General features: G+C 44.3%; 1 protein-coding gene across 1 annotated transcript; it reads left to right on the top strand.

The window, feature by feature from the left end:
- Positions 1–775: 775 nt before the first annotated feature.
- Positions 776–27,304, top strand: SLC35D2 (solute carrier family 35 member D2). The gene is made up of 12 exons (XM_079996150.1): positions 776–993; positions 3,795–3,828; positions 6,176–6,262; positions 8,022–8,089; positions 13,004–13,075; positions 15,253–15,321; positions 17,509–17,611; positions 19,973–20,065; positions 21,024–21,091; positions 23,166–23,244; positions 26,581–26,663; positions 26,761–27,304. Exons 1-12 carry the CDS (start codon positions 848–850, stop codon positions 26,861–26,863), a joined length of 1,005 nt encoding a protein of 334 aa, XP_079852276.1. The 5' UTR covers positions 776–847; the 3' UTR covers positions 26,864–27,304.
- Positions 27,305–27,335: the final 31 nt, after the last annotated feature.

Below are 27,335 nucleotides of genomic sequence, written 5' to 3'. Positions count from 1 at the left end.
TTCAGAATAACTACACCTTTCTGAACACCGCCTGGGCCGTGCTCAGAAAGTGGTGGTGGGGGATGAGTGTTCAGACCCCTGGGCTCTCACTTGTGGGGTGCCTCAGGGTTCTGTCCTCTCCCCCATGCTTTTCAACATCTACATGCAGCCGCTGGGAGAGATCATCAGGGGGTTTGGGCGGGGTGTACATCAGTATGCGGATGATACCCAGCTCTACCTCTCTTTCAAATAAGAACCAGTGAAGGCGGTGAAGGTCCTGTGTGGGTGTCTGGAGGCGGTTGGAGGGTGGATGGCGGCTAACAGATTGAGGTTGAATCCTGACAAGACAGAAGTGCTGTTTTGGGGGGACAGGAGGCGGACGGGTGTGGAGGATTCCCTGGTCCTGAATGGGGTAACTGTGCCCCTGAAGGACCAGGTGCGCAGCCTGGGAGTCATGTGGTGTTTCCTGATGGTGTTTCCTGCTTGGCAGGGGGTTGGACTCGATGGCCCTTGTGGTCTCTTCCAACTCTAGGATTCTATGAAATAAGCAACAACAAATCCGGCACTGAGTCCCCAGAACTCTTGCCCGGGTCACGGGTGGCGCCTTAAATGCCAGCGCGCCCTAATCCGAGCGGCCTCCGCTCTGCGCTGCCTGGAGAGGCGAAAGCGGCACCAGAGGGCGCCCCAAACTCAGCGCTGGCGAGCAGTTTCCGCGGGAGCGCAAGATGACACCGAGTGGGTGGGGACGGGCTGGCTGGCTGGCTGGCTGGTTGCGATCTCCTTCCTGTTTGGCTCGGCTTCCTCCGGCGGCGGCGGCGGCGGCGGGGATGCCGCGCGGAATGGCCAGGCGCCCGGGTCTCGCCAAGAGATGAAAGGCAGCCCGGAGGAAAAGCCGGAGCCGGCCGCTTCTGCCGCCCCCCCTTCCCCTCTGCTCCGGCTGCTTTCCGCCCTCTTCTACGGGATCTGCTCTTTCTGCATCGTCCTGGTCAACAAGGCGGTGCTGACGGCTTACAGGTGAGGAGGAGGAGGAGGAGGACGAGCACCTGGACGGCTGGCGATCCCGCGCACCGTCGGAGGAGGTGGGGGGACAACCCCCCCCAACTTCCCCCTCCCCGATCGTGGTTGTGAGATCCGGTTTCTGCCCCTGCCCCATTCAAAAGCTACTTTTCTACCCAAGACTTCCTTGCAGCGTCCGTCCCCGCCGCCTCTGGGCACCGATCCTGCTAACTCGACGGCAACCCACCCACCCCATTTGTCCCGTCGTTTCCTGGCTGGGCCACAAACCTTCTTCATCGGTGCTTCTCTTTCACCCCCTCTGCAAATAATGCCACCCCCCCATCTCTTCTTGAACTCACACTTGCATTTTGCAAAGTGTTTGGTGACTGGGAAGCTCAATGTGAGAACATCAGGTTTCCTGTTCAGGTCTCTTTGGGGAGACAGTGTGGTGTAGTGGTTAGAGTGTTGGGCTAGGCGCTGGAAGAGACCAGGGTTCAAATCCCTGCTGGGCCATGAAGCTCTGGGGTGACCTTGGGCCAGTCCCTTTATCTCAGCCACACCGGGTTATTGTAGGGATTAATGAGGCAGCAGAGAACAATGTGTCCCTCCTTAGAGGAAAAAGGGAGATATAGAATTCAATAAATATCGTTCAAAATTTGGACAGCTTTTGCTCTGGTGGCAAAAGTTGAACTGAGCTCCAGAGCTTCTCAGTCCAAAGTTCTTCCTCAGCTGTTGCTTTTTCTGGTGGTTAGCCAGCTTGGGAGAGTGGAAATGCAGGAATGTGTTTCATGAATCATACACATACAGTCAAAACTAACAGCTTTCATGGTTCATGAATGCATTCTTCAGGAATCTCTCTTTTTTACTTTGTTTATCCATACATTTCTAAACCCTTAAATCAAATGCAAAAAAAAAGCTTCTCAAAGCAGTGTCCGCCGGCCACATGGCAAGGTAAGCTTGTGCAAATAAAGATGTTTTAAGATGGTATCTAAAACTAAGCACAGAAGACACCTTTTTTAATATGTGAATTCCTCAATACAGGCTGTACTACATTATAAACTCCATTTCTTTTAGCTGTCAAACTCAGATATCACACAGAACAGCTAGCAGTGCTTCTCCAGCAGATCACAAAGGACAGACAGACATGTATTAGGGCTGCCATACATTCTGATTTTCCCAAACTTTACTGGGATTTCAAAGGTGGAATTGATGTCCAAGGAGAATTTCTGAAAGGTGGCACTTTGTCCTTGATCTTAGACAAGTCAATAGGAAAACCACTTTTGGGGGGGGTGGGTCTTAAAAAAGCTCAGCAAGTTTGGGGTGTCCTGGTTTTTACTTTTTGAAACATGGAACCCCTAATGTATGGATAAAGGTGGTCCTTCAAGTAGGCTGGGCTTTATATGTGAATAGGTACCTCTTAAATTTGGCCTGAGAGCATATTGACTGCCAGCGGAGATCTTTAAGCAGCAGTGTCTGGACCACTATGGCCTTGGTCCAGGAACAGCTGCAGCTGTTGCATCAGCCGGAACTGATAATGGGCATTCCTAGCCTCAGGGGGCACCTGCACCCGAGGCGACAAAAGATAGATCAAGTAGCACCCCCAGAATGTGGAGCTCTCCTACAAAGAGAGTGTAGAACCATCTAGAACCAGCAACAGGCCTATCTCCTGGACGTAGGAGCCACTCAACCATAGATCTTCCATCTTGAGCTGTGTGGAGAGGGGGCTCTTTGAAAACTAGAACTTCCCATAGGGCAAGATGGTTGTTGAATAGTCCTGTGGTTGCAGTTGACGGGGGGGAAAGAGTCCATCTCACACAGAACAGCAAGAGCTAGATGGGGGGCAGCTTTCCCCATAGGGCCAGATGGTCCTCAGAAAGCCCTGTGGTGGCTGCTGGGAGAGGAAAAGGCCTCCTCAGTTGGCATATAGGAGCTGGATGTGATAGATCGCCAGATTCATGATTAAACTCCCATCAGCTCCAGCAAGCATGGTCAATGGTCAGGGAAGATGGGAGTTGCAGTTCAACATCATCTGGAGGATGAAATGTTCCCTACTCCTTCTGTAACATGTAAACTCCACTGGATCACAGTCTTGAGCCTGTACAAGCAAAATAACTCCTGGCTTTGGGGTCACCTTCCATGTGCAAAACTCTTCCCTCGAGTCAGAAAAAGCCATTTGAGAATGGAAGAGACTTTCTGCTTGTAGAAGGGCATCTTTGCATCCCACCATGTAACATTTTTAAAAAATTATTTCTAAGTAATGATAAATAGTTTTACAGTTGTGGTTTCTCCCCAAGGCTTGCTGGGAACTATAAAGTTCTATGAGAAGACCACATCTCTGTAGCAGGAAATGTTCAATGCGATCACAAAAGTACGATTCCAAGCAGCTTGTGAAAACAATGGAAGTTTTAGTCTGTAGCTTCAGAACCAGGAAGCTTTTTCATCTTTCTTTGCCAAAGGAAAAATAAAGTCCTGCCAGATTAGAGAAATAGGTTCATATGCTGTTGATGAGAATTGCACAGAAAAATTGCCAAGTAATCTGTACTGGCGACTTTTGCTTGTCTTGTCTTTCAATTGTCATGAAAATATTGTATTGAAAAGCTAACTGCCCACCCTTAATTTGCACTAACCTTCTTTGAAAGGGGATAAGCCAATTTTATTTTCCATCAAGCAATAGCAGAAGCTAACTTGAAGAGCTGTTATATTTTCTTTCGTTTTATCAACATCTTCAAGAGATTTGTTTCTTTCTGAAATAAAAAAGCGTTGTCTAAATCTTGTTTTGTTTTTAAATTGCATCTGATATAGTTTTCTTTTCTTTCTAGATTCCCATCTCCAGTGTTCCTTGGAGTAGGACAGGTATGTTCAAAGATTAAAAGGTTCTAAATGACAGGTAGCTTAAGGCCACTTCCAAAATGTGGGTTTTGTTGATGTCAGTGGCTTGGGATATTAGTGTTGCATGACCTCCGATTAAGGTTTGAGGCCTATTCACGCAATTCTGTAACTTTGGGTGGGAAAGGGCTGAAGCTCAGTGGTAGAACCTTGCACACAGGCGATCTCATGTTCAGTCCCTGGCATCTCCAGGTATAGCTGGGAGAAACTCTCATCCAAAACCCTGGAGTGGTACTGCTTTGTTCTTGTTGTTTAGTCATTTAGTCGTGTCCGACTCTTCATGACCCCATGGACCAGAGCACGCCAGGCACTCCTGTCTTCCACTACCTCATGCTGGTAGCTTCGAGAACATTGTCCAACCATCTTGTCCTCTGCCGTCCCCTTCTCCTTGCGCCCACCATCTTTCCCAACATCGGGGTCTTTTCCAGGGAGTCTTCTCTTCTCATGAGGTGGCCAAAGTATTGGAGGCTCAGCTTCAGGATCTGTCCTTCCAGTGAGCACTCAGGGCTGATTTCCTTCAGAATGGAGAGGTTTGATCTTCTTGCAGTCCATGGGACTCTCAAGAGTCTCCTCCAGCACCATAATGCTAGTCAGTGTCAATACTGAGCTACGTTGACCAATGGTCTCACTCAGGACATGGTAGCTTCCTATGTCCCATCATGTGAGATGGGAGAGCCCAGACAGGGCCCCTGTAGCTTCCCCTATATTGCACCACCATCTCTGGCTTCATCACCTGATCAGGATCTGGAGTCACATGTCACATTTCGTGTGTTGAGAAGGTGCATGTCTGTCGCAGGGGCGTTCTCTACTCTTGAAGGTTTCGTGCTACAGACATGCACCTTATCAACATGTGAAATGTGACAGTAATGTGGCAGAGGGGACATTCAAAGCTTTCCAGTGGCACTGCCGTTCTGGGTGTGCAGTGCAGACTGTGACCAATTTGCACGGTGGTTATGTTCTGGACCCCCATGTGTGGGCCCACTTAAGGTCATTCTGCCTCGTTCCTCCCCCTTCCTTTTTTTTAAATACATTTTTATTGGGTTTTTTAACATATCATTTCCAACAATCATATAACATAACTTCTTATCTTATATAATGTTTTAGACTTCCATCAACACCTCTGATGATTTTTCATTCTTTATCACTTATTCTGCATTTCTTAATTTCTCTATTACTCTTAATTATTATTAACTAATAATTCTTCTCATAGTCTTTCTTGCAATATTTCAAATAGTCCTCCTTACAAAACTTCTTGCTGTCCTACTAGCATAGTCTGTTCATTACAGTTACTTTTCAAATAGTTCGTATATTTACTCCAGTCTTCTAAGAATCTCTGGTCCCGCAGGTTTTGAATCCTTCCTGTTAGTTTATCAAATTTTGCATAGTCCATCAATTTCAGCTGCCATTCTTCTTTTGTTGGTAATTCTTCTTGCTTCCATTTTTGTGCCAATAATATTCTTGCTGCTGTCATTGCATATAAAAACAATTTAAGATCTCCTACAATGCCAAGTAAAAATGCTTCTTGTTTCTTAATAAATGAATATTTCAACATCTTTTTCATCTCATTATATATCATTTCCCATAAGTTTTTCACTTTTTTACATTCCCACCACATGTGATAGAAATTTCCTTCCTTTTCTTTACATTTCCAACATTTATTACTTGTTTTATACATTTTAGCTAATTTTACAGGGGTAATATACCACCTATACATCATTTTCATCACATTTTCTTTGAAAGCATTGCAAGCAGTAAATTTTAATCCTTCTTTCCATAGTTTTCCCCAGTCTTTTAACTGTATATTATACCCACAATCTTTGGCCCAATGTATCATAACTGACTTTACCTCTTCATCTTTCAGATGCCATTCAAGCAGCAATTTATACATTTTGGACAAAGTTTTATACTTGTTATTCAATATTCTATTTCAAATTTTGATTTATTATCAACAAATCCTTTCCCTCCGTTCCTCCCCCCCCCCCCAGCTCTGCCCCATTCTGCCCCTTTTAGCAATGTTTTTGTGACATTTTGCGGTCACTTCCGGGTTTGGCGCAGTGCAAATGTGCGCGGTCACACACATATCGGACACGCCTAAAATGGTTGCTGCCTATCCAAGGTTAGGATCTGCCTCTGTTGATGAAGTCTGCAAACATGGAATGCCTGTTAGAGTCACTGAAAGGAGAACCCACTTTTGCTGTGCAGCAATGCAGCTTTTCTGCAGACTAACAAAGTGTTTTCTGATTCAGCCCCCCCCCGTATATTTGAAATAGTATTTTGCTGTTGTGTACATGACTGTTATTATTTTGTTTTTTAGATGGTAACCACTATTCTGATCTTATATGTGTCAAAACTGAATAGAATCATTCACTTCCCCGATTTTGATAAGAGTATCCCTATGAAGGTAATACAAAAGTACATAATTTTAGAAGGCAAAAATCCTAATCTGATGCTATATTATATGTTGCATAATATAATCAGTGCTTTAGAGCTTTTTTGCCCCATGCTTGTCTAGCCGCCATAGGGAGTACTGAGTTTTTCTCTCCAACAAAGTATGTAATGCTAAACCATGGTTTACTGCAGGCATAATAATAATAATAATAATAATAATAATAATAATAATAATAGTTTATTATTCATACCCCACCCATCTGGCTGGGTTTCACCAGCCACTCTGGGCGGCCTCCAACTGAATATTAAAAACAATACAGCATCAGACATTAAAAACTTCCCTAAACAGGGCCGCCTTCAGTTGTCTTTTAAAAGTAAAATAGTTGTTTATTGCCTTGACATCTGATGGGAGGGTGTTCCACAGGGCTGCTTAGGGAAGTTTTTTAAGTTTGGCGTTTTATTGCGCTTTTAATATTCTGTTGGGAGCCGCCCAGAGTGGCTGGGGAAACCCAGCCAGATGGCTGGGGTATAAATAATAAATTTTATTATATTTTAATTGTTTTAAGTCGAATAGACTTCTGGGATGGATTCTGTTTGACTTCCAAAGTACGACTGTATATGAATAGCATCCTTGCTTCTCCCTGTACCAGTTCTTATATAGCCAAAACAGCAGCACTCGCGTGCAAGAGCAGAGGGTAACAGCCAGCTCCTCCTCTCTCGCGCTCCTATTCATTCAGTTAAAGAGTGGACTTTGTGCTCAATGCTGCCTCTGAATTGGTCCCTACCTGGCAAACTGTGTGTTGTGTAGATCCATATTTCTTCAGCCCAGATGTTGGGCTGGAAACGTTAGAACAAACATAGGCTGCAACTTTCTACAGTCATCCAGAAATGAGCACCATTAAACACAAAGTGCTCCATGAGATTTTTAATCTTTCAACTTGGCCCGTGTTTATTGCGTCTTTACAGCAGGGGTGTGGAACCTTTGGCCTTCCAGAGGGTGTTTGACTCCAACTCCCATCAGCCCTAGTCAATGTGGGATGATAGGATTTGGAGTCCACCCCTGCTTTATAATGTGAAATGGTTGCCTTCTGCTGCCCTCATGTTAAGGCTTAAAGGTAAAGGGACCCCTGACTGTTAGGTCCAGTTGCAGACAACTCTGGGGTTGCGGCGTTCATCTCACTCTACAGGCCGAGGGAGCCAGTGTTTGCCCGCAGACACCTTCCGGGTCATGTGGCCAGCATGACTAAGCCGCTTCTGGCGAACCAAAGCAGCGCACGGAAATGCCGTTTACCTTCCCGCCAGAGCAGTACCTATTTATCTACTTGCACTTTGACGTGCTTTTGAACTGCTAGGTGGGCAGGAGTTGGGACCAAACAATGGGAGCTCACCCCATTGCGGGGATTCGAACCACTAACCTTCTGATCAGCAAGCCCTAGGCACCACCCGCATCCCTTTGTTAGGCTTAGCAGGGTCAAAATTGTGGTTGATGTAAACACGACATGTTGATTTTTTACTTTATTTTATTTTCATGGTTCCTGGTAATCTTAATTTTTGTGAGATCAAACTTCTTTTATTGAAAAAAGCAGGGCCTAGAATGTTCTATAAAACACTGCCAAAGTTCAAAAGTGGCAATCATTTACAAAGTTTGCCGCTTGGTGTATTTACTTTTTTTCTCTCTGTGCTGGAGTGTATGAACTAACTTGAATAGATTTCTTCCACAGTTTCTAGAAAAAACTGGTTTCATTCTAAATGGTACCCTCATTGTGTTGCAGCTGTTTCCACTTCCTCTGATTTACGTCGGGAATCACATAAGTGGATTATCAAGTACAAGCAAGTTAAGGTACAGCATAAGTTGGGTTGTTGCCGGGCAGTTTGTTTTTTATTTAGCCCCTGTAAGTGACTATGAAAGCCGTGCTGTAGCTACATGTTGATTGAATGAGAGCCATATTGCCACGTCCACAGATTGTTTTGGACAACACACACTGGGCAAAATTGCTCTTATGTGCTGCGTGAGGCAGTTAGAAAGGATTAGTACATACTTTCCGTTGATTTATTTTATTTTATTTATTATTTATTTATTTAAAAAAATATTTATGTACCTTCCACTCAAAATATCAAGGTGCTGTTCAACAATATATACAAATGCACTACAGTGGTACCTCGGGTTAAGTACTTAATTCGTTCTGGAGGTCTGTACTTAATCTGAAACTCTTCTTAACCTGAAGCACCACTTTAGCTAATAGGGCCTCCTGCTGCTGCCGCGCCGCCAGAGCCCAATTTCTGTTCTCATCCTGAAGCAAAGTTCTTAACCTGAAGCACTATTTCTGGGTTAGCAGAGTCTGTAACCTGAAGCGTATGTAACCCAAGGTACCACTGTAAAACATAAGCTATATAAAGCAATAAAAATAAGAAGAACGACTGGCAAAAAAAAATAAAAATCTAAACCACTGAATATGCCTATCAGTAGGGACGCAGGTGGCGCTGTGGGTTAAAGCCTCAGCGCCTAGGGCTTGCCGATCGAAAGGTCGGCGGTTCGAATCCCTGCGGTGGGGTGCGCTCCCGCTGCTCGGTCCCAGCGCCTGCCAACCTAGCAGTTCGAAAGCACCTCCGGGTGCAAGTAGATAAATAGGGACCACTTACCAGCGGGAAGGTAAACGGCGTTTCCGTGTGCGGCTCTGGCTCGCCAGAGCAGCGATGTCACGCTGGCCACGTGACCCGGAAGTGTCTCCGGACAGCGCTGGCCCCTGGCCTCTTAAGTGAGATGGGCGCACAACCCCAGAGTCTGTCAAGACTGGCCCGTACGGGCAGGGGTACCTTTACCTTTTTATAGTGCAGTCGGTTGAGCATGAGAGTCTTAATCTCAGGGTCAAGGGTTCGAAAGATTCCTTCCAGCTGTATGATTCTGTGAAAAGCATTGAAAAATCTTCAAGAGACGTCTGAAAGTTAACAGCAAGGAGGCCTGCAGAGAGAGGGCAGGGAGAATATTCTCTGCATGCGAGTAGCAACGTTAAAGACCTGTCTTCTAGTTGAAGCCCGTTGGGCTTCTGAAACATAGGGAACTAGCAGAGCTCTTCCTGATGAACTCAGTGACTGAGCTGGGATATAAAGGCTTTGTTTATCAATGCAAGAGCCTAGAACCTGGCCTCGTGGCATATGTGTAACCAGGTGTATGTCCACCATCTATGTGAAGTTAGGGTTGCCATATTCTGAAGAGCAAAAATAAAGAGGACGCTATGACGGCCGTTCAAAGCAAATAAATGCAATTTGTCTCAAATTTTACCCCTGAAAAAGAGGGTGGGTCCTGGAAAAAGAGGAACCCTACCGAAAGTACAGCTCTGAGAGAACTGAATCTTTTATTTGGAGTCCTTGTGCCCCTCCCTTGAACCTTATGCCCAGTAAAGAAGTTTACGCACCAGGATGTAGAGGAAGATAGGTTTATTGCATGAAAATAAAAGAGACTGAGCACATAGATGCTCCTTCAGGGTGCTAGGTAGCAAACACCCAGGCAACAAATCGCACAACACACACACACAGCTTAATTGTAAAGTGCAAAGAGAGTCCTTAGTTACCTCAGCCTGGAGAGTGGGTGTATCGATGTGCCACAGGCCCATGCTAAAAGAAAAAGGGGAGGCTGCACTTGGTCTTGAAGCAAGCTGAGTGCAAGTCTATAGAGATCTATGCTTTCCATGTGAGTTGAGCTCTCCCCTTCCATATCCTATGCCAGCAAGGCAGCAGAATCTCACACCCATTCTCTGATTTGTGGTCTAGTGAAGTGCAGGGATAATTCTTGAGATCATAGAGCAAAGAGGGAGGAAGACGAGGGAGGGAGGGAAGGGGGAGTAAGAGACCAAAATATGACCTCCAGTAAGAGAACCTAGATAATCAGCTACAGGGATCCTGTTGGAGCTGTGAGCTACCTGACCATTGAAAACTTGGGGTTTAATTATTGTTTAGGTTCCACCAGAGCTTTTTTTCTAAAAAAATGTTTAGGGGTACAGTGGTACCTTGGGTTACATACACTTCAGGTTACATACGCTTCAGGTTACAGACTCTGCTAACCCAGAAATAGTACCTTGGGTTAAGAACTTTGCTTCAGGATGAGAACAGAAATTGCACAGCGGCAGCAGGAGGCCCCATTAGCTAAAGTGGTGCTTCAGGTTAAGAACAGTTTCAGGTTAAGAACGGACCTCTGGAACTAATTAAGTACTTAACCCAAAGTACCACTGTACTCTCATTTTCCTACTCATATTGAAATACTGCCCCTCAACGAGGCCAAATTTAGATTCACAAAATACAGTGGTACCTCTGGTTGCGAAAAAGGATCAGTTCCAGAGGCCTGTTCACAACATGAGCAGAATGCAACCCGCGCCTGCGGGTCGCAATTCGCCGCTTCTGCGCATGCGCGTGACATCATTTTGAGCATCCGCGCATGCACGAGCCGCGAAACCCGGAAGTAATCCTTTCCAGTACTTCCGGGTCGCTGCGGGACGCAACCTGAAAATGCTCAACCTGAAGCAAACGTAACATGAGGTATGACTGCATTTAGGGGTATGAGTACCCCCAGGAAAGAAGCACTGGGTTCTACTGTAATCTGTGGAGAGGAGAGGGGACTTCCTGGCTGAGCGAATATCACAATACTTTAGTCATTTGAACCATTGTATATTCCTGTTTGCTGAGATATATTTGAAGCAGAAGGGACACAACCTTAATCTCAGGAAGACCGTATGCTTCCCGAATCATAATTTTACCCTTGAAGGAGGATTTTATTGTGTGTGTGAAGCCTGGTTCCTACGTACAGGAGGGTGATGATTAACTTTCTGGTGACTTCAAGTTTAGTGTGCTGATGTTTTCCGTAAGCATTAACGATCATGATGTTTGCTGTACCTTCCTGGCCATGTTTCAGATAAAAGCTAGTGTTTTACATTTGATTCATGCTAGCTCCATGATCTCCAGAAATAAAGCACGTTAAAAATTGAGACTAGTCCCCATCATTACACGTGGGCGACTGGTGCACATGCTTTAGCAGAGATGTCCCATGCTGTCAGCCGCCTGAACTGTGTTTATAGGAGCTACCGCCCACAGAGCCTCCATCTTTCCAGGGTCCTGACTCCATTTATTGGAGCTCAGCCTGCTCACAACTACATTTGGCCACTGGCCCAGGGCTTGGGCAGCCACTCCTGAGTCAGATGAGAAATAAAGCTTAGGTGTCACCGGTGTACTGATGCCATCATGCTCCAAAACTCCTAATGACCATATCCAATGTTGTCTTGGTATGGGGTTGTTGTATCTGTAGAAGTCTTTTAGACAGTGTAGGCCTTTGGCTTTCCAGGTTTTTATCGAGAAGTTTTGTGCTGCGGGTTGGAATAATGGGTGATAGGCCAGGGGGATGGGGATAGTTGCCTACTTTCCCCTGTGTGAACCTGTTCAGAGTTGTGGGGATTTTCTTTAGCTTGTTTTGGAGAAATGGGTATGCTGTTGTGGGGGATGTTTTTGATGGCGTCTCTCTCCAAATGGACCCATTGTTTCGCCTCGTCTTCTAGAATATGCGTCTTCTAGAATATGTGGTGTACTTGGTTGGCGATGTAATATGATTCTACGCTGGGGATTCCCCATCCTCCTTCTGAGGAGGGGAGCTGCAGGTATCTGGGACTTATTCTCAGCTTTTCGTGTGAGAAAATAGAGTGTGTGGTTTTTTCTGCCACTTCTGGAGTTGGGTTCGGGGAGACCCTACCCAATGTTGATGTGGGTCCTCAGGGACAAAATGGCGCCTTGTGGAATCTGCTGTTCAGTGCAAGGAGGAATGAAATCACTGAAATACAGTGTCTCCAGCACCCATCCTGAGCACTCAGCCCAGGAGGTTACCATAGTCAGTGGTCTCAAAAGTGGCTGAAAGACATGAGTGGCACACCCTCTCTCAATAAAAACCATCCATTAGGGCAACCAAGGCTGATTCAGCCCCAATACCTTTGGCAGTGACTGCCCTGACGCCTTGGCCTACAGCTAGTGATTGGTGGGAGCCATTATGTCATTTATTTATTTAACAAGAAGCATAAATGAATATTTTTTTTAAAAAAAACATCTTCTTAAATGGTTTACACAAAACCTTAATTGACTCATTGCTTCTTATTTCTTGCTTAGAATTTGCTCTTTCTCTGAGCAGAGCCCATGGTGGCTAACAATGGATGAAATAAACAGCACAATATTAAAATGAATTAGTTGGCATGAAATACAATTGCCGCAGTCCAAAGCAGGCGGTGGCACAATAAAACATTGCAACAAAGCCATCCTCGTGGTGCTCGAAAAGCCAATGAAAATAAATAAATTCACTTTAACTCGGTGCCTGACATCCATAGAAAGTGAGGGACAATTGGAGATCTGTACTGGGAGGGAATTCCATAAGTGGGGTACAGCCACTAAGAATTATTCTGCTGCATGTTATGAGCCTACCCAGCTGAACTTAAAGCTCTCATTGGTTGATACTATGACTTTTTCTTCATTGAATATTGTGCTGTGCAGAGTTCCAAGTTTTGCTTAATTTTTTGAATTGTCACTTCCAGCTATTCTGTTGTGTATTCGGCCTGTGGTGTCAGACTGGCATTTGGCCGCGACAGAGGCTGAGAATTTGTTCAGGCACATTTCTTAATGCAGGATGATATCATTAGCAGAGACAAAGAAGCATTAATTGTAATAAAAAACCTTGAAACTGACATGACATGGATATTTTTCCCCTCTCTTTCTATTTTAAACAATCCAGTTTGCCAATGTTTACAGTCCTTAGGAAGTTTACCATTCCTCTCACATTACTGCTGGAAGTGATTGTTCTTGGGTGAGTATTTGCCTCCCATTTTTTAAATACCACTGCCATCTATCAGATAGGCTATCTGGCCAGAATGCATGGATGAGTAGTTCCTGTTGGCTAATTGAATTTTGACGATAATATTCGGGCTTCTCGGAACACTGTGCACTGGGTACAAAACAGACACCAGTTAATCTACGAGCACTAGAAACTTGCAGCAAAAGAATTGGCTTGTTAGTTTGACTCAGTATGTGAAGTTCAGCCCTCAACCCCACAATACCCCGCTGGTTTCTTGGCCCCACAGTAGAATGAAAGCAGAAGCCACATCTTCTACAAAACTCTCAAAGGTACGGTGCGCATCTGGACCTCATAACCTTGTTCTCCCAGACATCCCTTATCTTCTCCTTCTCATTGGCTCCTGATTTATCCATGCCCCAATCACATATTGTTTTCCAGATTTTTTTAGCACACGGCTTTCTTCGTTTCATTTCCTTTACTTACCTTGACCTCCTTGTATTCCATCTTCTCGAACCTTCTTCAGGTTCCTGTTCTCAGTTCATTGCCAACATAACACCCTTCCTTCATCTTTCCTTTCCAGTCAGTAGCCTGCGAATCGTGCTTTTCCTGTTCCTAGGACCTGGGAGAGATGATCCCAACGAAACTGACAGCTGTTCTCCACCTCACAGAATTTGGATCACAAAGATTCCTTGCTTCCAGAGCATTTGGAATATTTGTGAACATGATAACATCACACCATCTCAGCCAGGCTGTGTCACACAATACAGTAAAGATTGCAATATGCCTTTGAGTCAGGCTCCTTAATGATTGGGTCATAAAGGGGTTTTCTCCTAGTAATGTCCCAAATCGAATTTATTTCACTCACACATGAAAGGAGAAGGATTTCCCTTTTCTGTGGAGCATCAGACACTGCCATAAGCAAGATGTTAGAGCTGCAAGGCTCTGCATTCTTGCCAAAATCAGATGAATCATGTACAAGTTTGGAATGTAGATTATTGGGATTTATTATGGGAGTTCCCAAATGCTTTCATAGCGGAGAGGGAGGGTGTAATCCCAACTCAAAGTTAGCACTGAGCTTTTGCAAGAAGCTCAGTGCATTGCAAGAAGTTCATCGTAAAACCAATTAGCAATTTGCATAGAGTATTTTCAGGAGTCTACATATACTCTTGTCTTACTGCAGGGGTCAGCAAACTTTTTCAGCAGGGGGCTGGTCCACTGTCCCTCAGACCTTGGGGGGGACACTATATATTGAAGGGAAAAAAATGAACGAATTCCTATGCCCCACAAATAACCCAGAGATGCATTTTAAATAAAAGGATACATTTGACTTATGTAAAAACACCAGGCAGGCCTCACAAATAACCCAGAGATTCATTTTAAATAAAAGCACACATTCGACTCGTGTAAAAACTCGCTGATTCCCGGACCGTCCGCAGGCCGGATTTAGAAGGCGATTGGGCCGGATCCGGCCCCCTGCCCTTAGTTTGCTTACCCATGTCTTACTGTAACTGTCACGTCACTGAATCATTAAGTATACAGTCCTATACACAATTGTCTGAGTGTACCACGGGACAAAATTGTGAGTAAACCTGTCTCAGATTTGCATTGTAAGATACAGATGACTCTGTCTGGAGATGCATTTGATTTTGTTTGTCTGAGATACTTCAGTACCCCTTTCCATGGCTGGAGTTTCCCTCTTCTTTGAGCTATCCCCTGGGAACTCCACTAAGCCATTGGAGCTTGTGCATCAGAAACAAATCCCTGGAAAGGCATCACAGATGATCCCTGGCTTTGACTGACCTATTTGTAAGACAGAATGGGAGCATAGGCCTTTCACTGAGCCAGACCATTACTCTATCTAGCTCAGCATTTTTTTGCTGTGTCATCCAGGGTTTCAGGTGGTAATATTTGCCAGCTCTTCCTGAAGATCCCAGGGATTGAATCTGGGATCTACAACCCTTTTTAAAGGAAGCTTCAAAAATATTTTAGAATGGGGGGAAATTGGAATCTTGTCAGCCTCCAGGTGCTGTATGATTAAAAGAAATAAGCCTAATTCTTTTGTTTCATTCTGCTGTGTCACAAACCACTTTCTGAGATGCATAATGCTGGTTCAGATAAGTGTTTAGTTTGATTAGTGTTCATCCTAATTATAAACTGAATGGGATCAACCATACGGTTTCTCTTTACAGGAAGCGCTATTCACTGAGCATTGTAATTAGTGTGTTCGCAATCGTCCTTGGAGCTTTCATAGCAGCAGGGTAAGATTTTAAAGTCCTTTCCTTCAGTGTTGGATCGTTGTTTCTTGAGTGTGCCACGAGAATGAAACCATTTCGTCAGGAACTGTCAGAAGAATTAGTGCAGGAGATGGCTGGTGCAAAATGCTTTTATTCCGCAGTCCTTTACATCACATAATGTACAAGCCACATGCGACCATTTGGCTGATGTCCATGTGGCCTGCAGTCGCCATTTCCAGCTGGTTCTTTCCCCACCCTGCTGCCCTCAGTGGCGGACATTGGGCTCTCAAATTTCAGCAGCCCTAAAATTTGGCACACCTCCAACTCTCGTTCTCAGTTGTGCAGTGCTGTTGTGTTGCCCTCCGCAGCACAAAGCCCTGTGCGGCCGCACAAGTTGTGCCGCCCTAAAACCGCCTCTGTTTCCCTGATGATTGGTGCTGGAGACAGCAGAGCAATGCGTTGATCTGCACACGCCTCAGCGACTCTCAGCACTGGTCCACTGATTTCCTCTCCTTTGACAGCACACTGCCTTTTCCATACCATATAAAAACTACAACTAAATCTCTCTTCAGTTCCAAAAGATGGGCTGTTGTTGGAGAAACACAAGTCCGAGCCTTCCTTGAGCGCTTGGAGTTATTTGCACTATTCTTTGGATCTGGGGCTATGAAATATGAAAATCACTTAAAAACTAGCTTCAGCTGAGTCAGTACTGCATTTCGTGTTTCTGCTAAACATAAAATGTTAAGTTGTGGGTTGACATAGCAGACGACACAGCGATTTCTCCAAGTAGCTCTTTATTTTGTAAGCTGGAATAGAACTGACTGCAAACAGCTCAGCCGGCCTGCTTTTATAGGCAGCCGGCTGTCAACATTGTAGCAACAACAGCCCAGCGTTTCCCGCCTAAAATAACTGACGTGGACCTGAGTGAAAACTATCTACAGACCTGAGTGAAAACTATATACAGTATCCCCCTGCTGGCCCAGGGTGAAACTTCACTACATAACATAAAAAGTGCTTGCTCTCCTAAGCAAAGTCATTTCTTCACTTCACTCTCATTTACTAACCTTGTACTTCTGCTGGGAATTGCCCCAAGACACAGTAGGTGACACGGGTGGTGCTGTGGTCTAAACCACTGAGATTTGGGCTTGCCGATAGGAAGGTCAGTGGTTTGAATCCCCACGACAGGATGAGCTCCCGTTGCTCGGTCCCTGTTCTTGCCCACCTAGCAGTTCGAAAGCACATCAAAGTGCAAGTAGATAAATAGGTACCGCTCCGGCGGGAAGGTAAATGGCGTTTCCATGCGCTGCTCTGGTTTGCCAGAAGTGGCTTAGTCATGCTGGCCACATGACCTGGAAGCTGTCTGCGGACAAATGCCGGCTCCCTTGGCCTATAGAGCGAGATGAGTGCACAACCCTAGAGTCGTCTGTGACTGGACCTAATGGTCAGGGGTACCTTTACCTTTTTACAGTAGGTGAATGGTTTTCCTGTATCACCACAAAAAAGGAAGGTACCACACTGAGCAAAAGATTTCTGCATCGCAGGGAGTTGAACTAGATCAGGGTTTTCAAAACTTGGGGCACCAGTTGCTTTTGGACTTCAACTCCCATCATCCCTAGTTAGCAGGACCAGTAGTCAGGGGTGATGGGAATTGTAGTCCAAAAAAACAGCTGGAGACCCAAGTTTGGGAAACCCTGGACTAGATGATAGTTGTGGTCCCTTCCAACACAACAATTCTATGAGTCTGCAATAGTTATATGAAATGGTCTCGGACCTAAGGGAAGATTCAAACCCTAGTCATGACCCACCAATAAACTGCTACCAACTTGTTTGGGAGGTTTGCACAGCACAAGCTCTCTCGAAGTGAACAGGGGATATTTAGCTGTAACACTTGTTAAAAGTCCACTCATGGCTATTTTCTGCCCATCTCCTTTGAGAATTAGTCTGATTTTGGCTCTTGGTTGCATAGATCAGCTAAGTCACCACTAGAAAAGTTGCCAGGAATGAATCGGAGCGATTTCTGAGTGAAATGCTCTCTGGAACTGTCCAGCTGTTTCGTTTCACTTGCTGTTGTCTTTACTGCTACGGACTTCTGAACGTGTTGTTAGTGTCATCAGGTTTTATAATATGGAACTGGTTTGGGAAGCCAGCAACGCACAACACTGTTCAGAGGATGCCTTTTAAATGCCTTCATCTCTATATTCTCTCTTCCAGATCAGATCTAGCTTTCAGCATGGAAGGCTATGCCTCTGTGTTGCTGAATGATGTCTTCACAGCAGCAAACGGTGTTTACACAAAACAAAAAATTGACCCCAAGGTAACTATGTGGGGATTTCATTTCTGCGGAAAACCAAGGAATGATCATCTTTGTTCTAAGAATTTATGAATATGTTCATAGACAGCCTTAATTAGGACTTGAGTAAGATTGTGAAAGTCAACTTCAATTTTGTACATACTGTCCCTTCTAAGAGGTTGACAGTACGGGAGTTAAATATTTAGGTATTTAGTTAATGGTTTTCCAGCTTTGGCCTTCACACTGATGTCATGATTCTAAAATGATGTGTCATCTTTCTAAGAAGCCAGAAACATCTCAGAAAAGGAAATCTAAGATTGGCTAGCTGCTAGATCAAGAAGGAAACTGATCTTTATGCAAACATAGACACAGGCAGCTTTGTAAATCTGGGCTAAAGTCTTGGGAAAGCTGGGCTGCATGGGGCCCAAGGAGTTGCTGCTAGGTTGACCAGCCCATGATTCAACTCTCAGCAAAATTCAGTTATCTCATTAGTTTCTCTTGCCTTTACATGGATTTGGATTTGATATCCCGCTTTATCACTACCCGAAGGAGTCTCAAAGCGGCCAACAATCTCCTTTCCCTTCCTCCCCCACAACAAACACTCTGTGAGGTGAGTGGGGCTGAGAGACTTCAGAGAAGTGTGACTGGCCCAAGGTCACCCAGCAGCTGCATGTGGAGGAGCAGGGAATCGAACCCAGTTCACCAGATTACGAGTCCACTGCTCTTAACCACTACACCAATTTCCTGTATCCTTCATTAGACTAATTCAAGAGATCTTCACATAACTGTTACGAGATCTTTTTGGATTAAAATAAAATGCACGGTGTATGGCAGCCATGCAATAACATTTTAGAATGTTATTCCTTGAATCCATGCTGAACTCACTTTGGGAAGATTTTTAACGGCCCTGGTGTGTTGCAGTTTGGAGATGGTTAGAACAGGCACATAACCACTAGATAGTAAAATTCAGGCCATGTTTCTTCATGAGAAAAAATGAGCAGAGCACAGTAGCATGTAAATGGGCTTTTACTGGCAATTTGAGAGTTTCTTCCCCACCTGCTTGTAACTTATTTCTCTTCCATCCTCCCGCCTACTTCTCAAATATTGATCTTCTGCTTCCTAGGAAATCTACTTCTGTGTTTGCTATCTTAGCCATTTGCTGTCACCACCTTTGCTGGGTTCAGCTTGTTTTGGGGGAGGGAGGGTGGAAAGGAAGTTCACATCATATATGATAGACAGAGCACTGGCTAGACAAAGCACGATTGTTGGCAGGAGTGAGACCTTCTCGCCATATCACATTTGTGCTCAAAGACCTGCACTGATTTGATTATTTGCTACCAAGCCAGGTTCAAAACGTTACTATTAGTATACAGAGCACTTAGCAACTTGGGACCAGTTTACCTGACATAATGTTTTACTCCATATATTCCCACTTGACTGCTTCTATCTGCAGAACTTTTCCTATGATAAAGGTAAAGGGACCCCTGTCAGTTAGGTCTAGTCGCGGACAACTCTGGGGTTGCGGTGCTCATCTCACTTTACTGGCCAATGGAGCCGGCGTTTGTCCGCAGACAGTTTTTCCGGGTCATGTGGCCAGTATGACTAAGCCGCTTCTGGCAAACCAGAGCAGTGCACGGAAATGCCGTTTACCTTCCCGCCGGAGCAGTACCTATTTATCTACTTGCACTTTGACGTGCTTTTGAACTGCTAGGTTGGCAGGAGCTGGGACCGAGAAACGGGAGCTCACCCCCTTGTGAGGATTCGAACCGCCGACCTTCTGATTGGCAAGCCCTAGGCTCTGTGGTTTAGACCACAGCACCACCCACGTCCCTTTTCCTATGATAGGTGCCACATAATCCCTGTTCAGTGTTTGCCAAAAAATCAATCTTTTATTGATATTAGGCAAGCAGCGTTTTGACGCCTGCAAAACATTTTGTTTAGACAAACTTGCCTAGATGCCTGGAATGCATTTTTTAGTTTATTGCAGGGTTTACTTTTTTTGAAGGTTTTAAATCATTGTTTTAATTGTTTTTACCAATAAGGTGTGTGTGTGTGTGTGTGTGATTCTCTTTGAGGTCTTTTACAATAAAGTGGTATATAAATAAACAAAAGATGGTAAGATGTTTGAGTGAGTGTCTACTCCAATTTTGGTCAGTTTTAACCAGGCCTACACAAGCATTTCATAGGCGGGACTTCACTGAGTTGATTATTTAGTAAGAAACCTCTTGTTACAGAAGCATATATTACAGAAACTGCAAGCATATATTAAATGGATGAATTGCTTTCTTGCTAGAGTACCATTAGATCTTTAAATACAAACCCCCACCCGTGGCTGTTAAGTGATCTTTAACTAGCTTGTCAAACAGGTGTGTCTGTTTTATACAGGAGCTGGGAAAATATGGAGTCATTTTTTATAATGCCTGTTTTATGGTAATTCCTACAGTTCTCATAAGCTTCTTCAGTGGAGACTTCCAGCAGGTAAGCTGTGTTTGCAAACCACTTAAGTCATTGTAATACATCCATTGACTTGGATCCTCATTTCTGTTCTCTGAATGGTAGGAGTTTCTCTTCAGCTCATGGAAAGAAGATAACTTAGGAAAGTTTTGAGTAAAAAATCCAGGGAGAGAGGGTTTCCAGGGACCATGTGCAGATGGTCAACAAAGCCCAAGGTCAGCGTTATGGAACGGTTCCCTAAAATTCATCAAGGCAGGCATAATTCTGACAATGAAGAGGGACTATAACCACTGGAAATTAGAAGCATGATTGCAAATAACAATTGGCAACAAAAAATGTAAATTAACAGTCTTTCTGCCCAATTGAGAACAAGTGTGTTTTAACTAGGGAAATGTTTTATGCAGATGGTTTCAGGGGTTGGGTAGCAACACTTTTTGAAAGAAGAAGAAGAAGAAGAAGAAGAAGAAGAAGAAGAAGGGGTTAATCCTTTGAATCTTGCAGAATCAAAGTCTTCCTGAAAATGGCCATTAAAGCCAAATGTAAATGGAAAGAATTGATTCAGATTTACAAGGGAGTTCCCCAACTGCAGAGCGGCCAACAGCAAACAAGTCCTCATTATGCAAACTTGGTGCAACAGGTTTGAGAAATTAGAGAGATCGCAAGTAAACATGGGGCGCAACTTAAATTTCCTTTGTTTTATCTTCTCTGTACATTCTAAATGCATGTCTGGGGTTGAAACTGACATGAAAACAGCACATATCTAACCTTTTGTGGGGGTCTTAAGGAATAGGTCTTTAGATCCATCTTGATTGCAAGTGATATTCAAAGAATGCTGGCGGTTAAATTCAGAGCAGACACCTTGGTGCAATTCTCAAGCATCAGATATATCAGCCTTGTCATCTTTCTGTTTATTTAACTGGGTTATTAGAATATCTATTTTCAATAAAACATACCTAAAACATGTCCTTCTTTATTTTTATAGGCCACCAACTTCAAGGAGTGGACAAATGTTTTATTTATCTTTCAATTTCTTCTTTCCTGTGTACTGGGGTAAGGCGTCTTTGACAAGTAATCGCTGACTGGGTTTTTTGTTTTGTTTTGTTTTTCATCCGGCAAATCTGCTCTTGACCTTTATATAGTCAGCAGGTTGGGATAACAGCTAATAACGACAGCAAAAACCTAGGAAGATCAGAAACCCGATTGGTTCAAATAGGGTTTTAATTCCCCATCTTTAGGGCAATGCCAGGAAATTCAGAACCATGTGTTCTGAAGCACAAGGAAGGTTGTGAAGGTGGTGGACTGTTTGTTGGAGTTTGGGTGGTTATCTATCAGGGATCCTTTAGCTGCAATTTCTACATGGGACTAGATGATTTTGGGGTCCCTTCCAACTTAACAGTTTTATGACTCTGTGATCATATGATGCAGAGCAGCGGCCCTCATTTCATTTGTCTCTGACTGAGCAAGCATCAGGCTTCTGGGAATTCTATCCCTCCCTCAGTGGCAGCAAGAAGCAAAGAAAACAATGAAGAGTTCTGACTAATGAGTTTATTCAATCATCACAACGAGACAAAAGAATGCAGTCTGTCTCCCTTTAATGGCGTTGCTCCAACTGAGCTCCTTCCCCGTCCTTTCCTAGCAACAGCACTTTCCCTTAGGGTGGCCGACAAGGGCTAATTGTCTCTTGAGTCCTTTGCTCTTGTACTGGGAGAAGAGGGGTCAGAAATACTCTCCAGTTATAATGTGTCAGCAGGCTGCTCTGACTCTGTCTCCCCTTCCTCTTCTCCCAACACCTCCCAACTCTTCTGTTCGCCTGTCTCTGAGCTGTGACCTTCCTCAAACCGCCGCTCTAATTCAATACAGTCGTACCTTGGTTCTCGAACAGAATCCGTTCCGGAAGCCCGTTCGACTTCCGAAAAAGTTCGAAAACCAAGGCGCAGCTTCCGATTGGCTGCAGGAGCTTCTCGCACTCAATCGGAAGCCGCGTCGGAAATTTGGCTTCCAAAAAATGTTTGCAAACTGGAACACTCACTTCCAGGTTTGCGTCGTTCGGGAGCCAAAGCGTTTGAGTTGCAAGGCATTCCAGAACTAAGGTATTACTGTACTGCCTTCCTATTGTCTGGAAGCTTCCGGAGAAAGGGGGCAGGCATTTCCACCATTCCTCCTCAATCTCGTCCCCTTCAGTCAAGTCTCTGACAGCAAGTTGTGTGGCAGTTTTGGATAGCCCACATCAGGGTGGATTTGATTTAAATCAAATTGATTTAAATCACAATTTAAATCACAAGTCATTAAGGCTTGATTTACATCATTTTTTTTAAAAGAAAGACTCATTCTTGCTGGTATAATCTTAATATTTACAACCAGATGAAGGTTTCATTTTTGGCATAATAAATTTTCAGGGTACTTTTTACAGTTATACCAAAAATTACTGATTTGTTTATACTATTAGAAATAAATAGACAGATAATTATGAAATTGCTATGAGGTTTAATAAGTTAACTGTTTATATCTGTACAACTTTTCTGCTGTACTTTCTTGGAAGGAGAAAAACAATCATTTCCTTAAGAACAATTTAAACAATTTATTTAACTAAAACGAAAACATTACTGCATATGTATCCATGTTTGTTAACTGATGTAGTTAAAGTTTTTTTTAAAAGAAAACTTAGATTGAGTTTTGGCACACATGAGAAACTTAAAACAAATGTAATGTAACTGGAATAGAAAACTATCTTTAGTAAGATTTTTCCTCCAAAAGCATTTTATTTTAAAAATGGATTTTAATAAAAATAATTGGATTTAAATAAAAAAAAAATCCGATTTTTAAAATTATTTTTTTTTAAAATCATTTATTTTTATCCACTCTGGCCCACATGGAAGGATGTGAAAATTGTATAGTCAAACATGGGTGGTGAAGTCCACACAAGCACAGGTTTTTATTTAATCATCTTATACATAAGTCTCCCAGCTCAGCTTCTTTTAGATCATGCTGGAGGTGTTAAAAATATATACAGCCCTGTTTAAGAGGAGCAGTGAAATGATGGTATCATAAGTTTGCAATCCTGTGCATGCTTGCTTCGGGAAAAGGAGCACAGGATCAAGATACTTTTTTATTATTATTACTTTAGGTTCCTTCTGATGTATTCTACAGTCCTCTGCAGCCATTATAATTCTGCCCTCACAACCACAGTGGTTGGTGCTATAAAGGTAAGCGAAACCAACAGGACCTGTTGATGAGTGACAGCATCAGAACTAGCTATGGAATCCATTCAGATTTCATTTTCGTCTTCCGGTAGGGAAACTTAATTTGTTTGAATGACAGTGCGTTTGCTAAAGAGAAATGGATTCGACGGGATACGCCACAGACGATTCTTTTTGTGGGCTCATGAATTTTATTTTGGTTAGCTCGTAAAATGGCAGAGACAAATCGTTCCTGAGCCTATATTATCATGATAGGCAAACAGGGATCTTGGACCAGTAAGACAAACACCTAAGAGGTCAAGTAAAAATGAGAGGCACAAATACAAGATGGGTGACACCTGGCTTGAGAGCAGTACATGTGAAAAGGATCTAGGAGTCTTGGTTGACCACAAACTTGACATGAGCCAACAGTGTGACGCGGCAGCTAAAAAAGCCAATGCAATTCTGGGCTGCATCAATAGGAGTATAGCATCTAGATCAAGGGAAGTAATAGTGCCACTGTATTCTGCTCTGGTCAGACCTCACCTGGAGTACTGTGTCCAGTTCTGGGCACCGCAGTTCAAGAAGGACACTGACAAACTGGAACGTGTCCAGAGGAGGGCAACCAAAATGGTCAAAGGCCTGGAAACGATGCCTTATGAGGAACGGCTAAGGGAGCTGGGCATGTTTAGCCGGGAGAAGAGGAGGTTAAGGGGTGATATGATAGCCATGTTCAAATATATAAAAGGATGTCACATAGAGGAGGGAGAAAGGTTGTTTTCTGCTGCTCCAGAGAAGCGGACACGGAGCAATGGTTCCAAACTACAAGAAAGAAGATTCCACCTAAACACTAGGAAGAACTTCCTGACAGTAAGAGCTGTTTGACAGTGGAATTTGCTGCCAAGGAGTGTGGTGGAGTCTCCTTCTTTGGAGGTCTTTAAGCAGAGGCTTGACAACCATATGTCAGGAGTGCTCTGATGGTGTTTCCTGCTTGGCAGGGGGTTGGACTCGATGGCCCTTGTGGTCTCTTCCAACTCTATGATTCTATGATTCTAAGTTTCTATACAATAGGAGACAGTACAAGACGTATGAAGACTGGGTCTGGTCTGAGTAATCTTATACAGGGAATAAATTGGAAGGGGGGTGGAATTAATGCTTAGGATTTCTCCAGACATGATTTCTTAAGGGGAAACCATATTAGGACTCTTAATATGTCTGTGCCTATCAGTACTATGTGATGCTATGCTCTATTGACATTGTACTGCGGCAATTCTTACCATTTTTGCTTTCTTCGCCTCGCTTCTATTTTTGGTATTGTTATTTTTGAAAATCAAAATTTAGAAATATGACAAAGGTTTATTTATTTTGGGGAAGAAAAGCAAACCCTGAGAGGTGAACAAAGAGGTATTCATTAATTGCCCTTAAAAACAAACAAACCTTTATCATGAGAACTGGGGGCTTATAAATACTGTGGACATTCCTAGGATTCTAAAGGATGTGGACAGTGCCATCATGAAGGCCAAATACTTCTTATCTGCATTGTGTGCAGTTCATAGCCTGATGAGATGTTACTCACTGAACAAATATCTCATGTTTCCCCAGGAGGGCAACACAATGTTTCAAATGAAGGGAGATTGCTGTGTGCATTAAAAAACAGAACAGCATGAGGGGAATCTTTTTCTTCTGCTGCCATGGATCCCACATATTATTATTATTTTGAAGTTTTATTGAGACATACAGTGGTAAAAGGTAAAGGTAAAGGTACCCCTGCCCGTACGGGCCAGTCTTGACAGACTCTGGGGTTGTGCGCCCATCTCACTTAAGAGGCCAGGGGCCAGCGCTGTCCGGAGACACTTCCGGGTCACGTGGCCAGCGTGACATCGCTGCTCTGGCGAGCCAGAGCCGCACACGGAAACGCCGTTTACCTTCCCGCTGGTAAGCGGTCCCTATTTATCTACTTGCACCCGGAGGTGCTTTCGAACTGCTAGGTTGGCAGGCGCTGGGACCGAGCAGCGGGAGTGCACCCCGCCGCAGGGATTCGAACCGCCGACCTTTCGATCGGCAAGTCCTAGGCGCTGAGGCTTTAACCCACAGCGCCACCTCGGGTTAAGTACTTAATTCGTTCCGGAGGTCTGTTCTTAACCTGAAACTGTTCTTAACCTGAAGCACCACTTTAGCTAATGGGGCCTCCTGCTGCCGCCCTGCCGCTGGAGCACAATTTTTGTTCTCATCCTGAAGCAAAGTTCTTAACCTGAAGCACTATTTCTGGGTTAGCGGCGTCTGTAACCTGAAGCATATGTAACCTGAGGTACCACTGTAGTGGCCATTACTGACAACCCAAAAGTACATGTTAGTTTCAGTTCATCAACATTAGATCAGAATATTTTCTTAACTGCTTGTAATTCTTGGGAACGAGTATGCCTTACAGCACAGTGATACTAGGAAAATGTAATAATTATTATTATAATAATAATTTATTTATACCCTGCCCATCTGGCTGGGTTTCCCCAGCCACTCTGGGCAGCTTCCAACCGAATATTAAAAACAATACAGCGTCATACATTAAAAACTTCCCTCAAACAGTTGTCTTTTAAAAGTAAAATAGTTGTTTATTGCTTTGACATCTGGTGGGAGGGCGTTCCACAGGGTAGGTGCCACTACAGAGAAGGCCCTCTGCCTGGTTCGCTGTAACCTCACTTCTCACAGCGAGGGAACCACCAGAAGGCCCTTGGCGCTGGACCTCAGTTTCCGGGCTGAATGATGGGGGTGGAGATGCTCCTTCAGGTATACAGGACTGAGGCCATTTAGGGCTTTAAAGGTCAGCGCCAACACTTTGAATACTGGGAGCCAATGAAGATCTTTCAGGACCGGTGTTATATGGTCTCGGCAGCCACTCCCAGTCACCAGTCTAGCTGCCACATTCTGAATTAATTGCAGTTTCTGAGTCACCTTCAAAGGTAGCCCCACATAAAGCGTATTGCAGTAGTCCAAGTGAGAGATAACTAGAGCATGCACCACTCTGGTGAGACAGTCTGCGGGCAGGTAGGGTCTCAGCCTGTGTACCAGATGGAGCTGGTAAACAGCTGCCCTGGACACAGAACTGACCTGCGCCTCCATGGACAGCTGTGAGTCCAGAATGACTCCCAGGCTGCTCCCCTGGTCCTTCAGGGACACAGTTACCCCATTCAGGACCAGGCAGTCCTCCACACCAGCCAGCCCCCTGTCCCCCAAAAACAGTACTTCAGGATTCAACCTCAATCTGTTAGCTGCCATCCATCTTCCAACTGCCTCCAGACACTCACACAGGACCTTCACCGCCTTCACTGGTTAATAAGTTAAAGCATGCCTCTTTATTTTTTTCAGAATGTGTCCATCGCTTACATTGGAATGCTAATTGGTGGAGACTATATCTTTTCCGTGCTGAACTTCATAGGGCTCAATATCTGGTGAGTGGGGGTTTTGAATTGCATGTCCAGTTCACATGGAGGACAGGAGACATGGCTTTCTGACCATGTGTGTGTGTTCTCTGCTTTCCCCCTTCAGCATGGCAGGAGGACTGAGATACTCGTTTCTAACCATACGGGGAAACGACAGTCCTAAGATCTCCACAGATGAAGAAAAAGCATTGCCAGATGCCAAGAGCTAGCAGAAACAAAAGGCAAGAGAAGCTGGGAGGATGCAGGCTCCTGTGGAAGTGCAACACAGAAGTGGGTGTGGAGGGGACGTTCTACCTCATCTCGCATTGCGGTCCAGGGCATCCTTGTGAGACAAGGCATGATCTTGGAAAACAGCCAGCCGCAGGCATGTTTGATCATTATTTATGTAGTAAGACTAATTGCAATAGATGGATGGGTGGCAGGGTTTGGGAATTTGCTCCTTCCACTGGAAATCTTTGCACTGGGTCAAATCCAGGGGTCCTTCCTCCATGTTTATTCTGTCGAGCGTGTTGATTCGCCTTTTCTCCCAGACTGCCTGTAGCTATGGGTAGACTCCTTGCTTAAATTTTGAAAAGCATTGACCAGAAGATACAGACTGCAAAATATTGTTGGGCTAACAGCCACATGGGACATGGGTGGCGCTGTGGGTAAAACCTCATTGCCTAGGACTTGCCGATCGCA

Source organism: Podarcis cretensis (assembly GCF_951804945.1).
Source record: "Podarcis cretensis genome assembly, chromosome: 11".
Lineage (NCBI taxonomy): Eukaryota > Metazoa > Chordata > Lepidosauria > Squamata > Lacertidae > Podarcis > Podarcis cretensis.
This window is presented reverse-complemented; position numbering and strand designations above follow the sequence as displayed.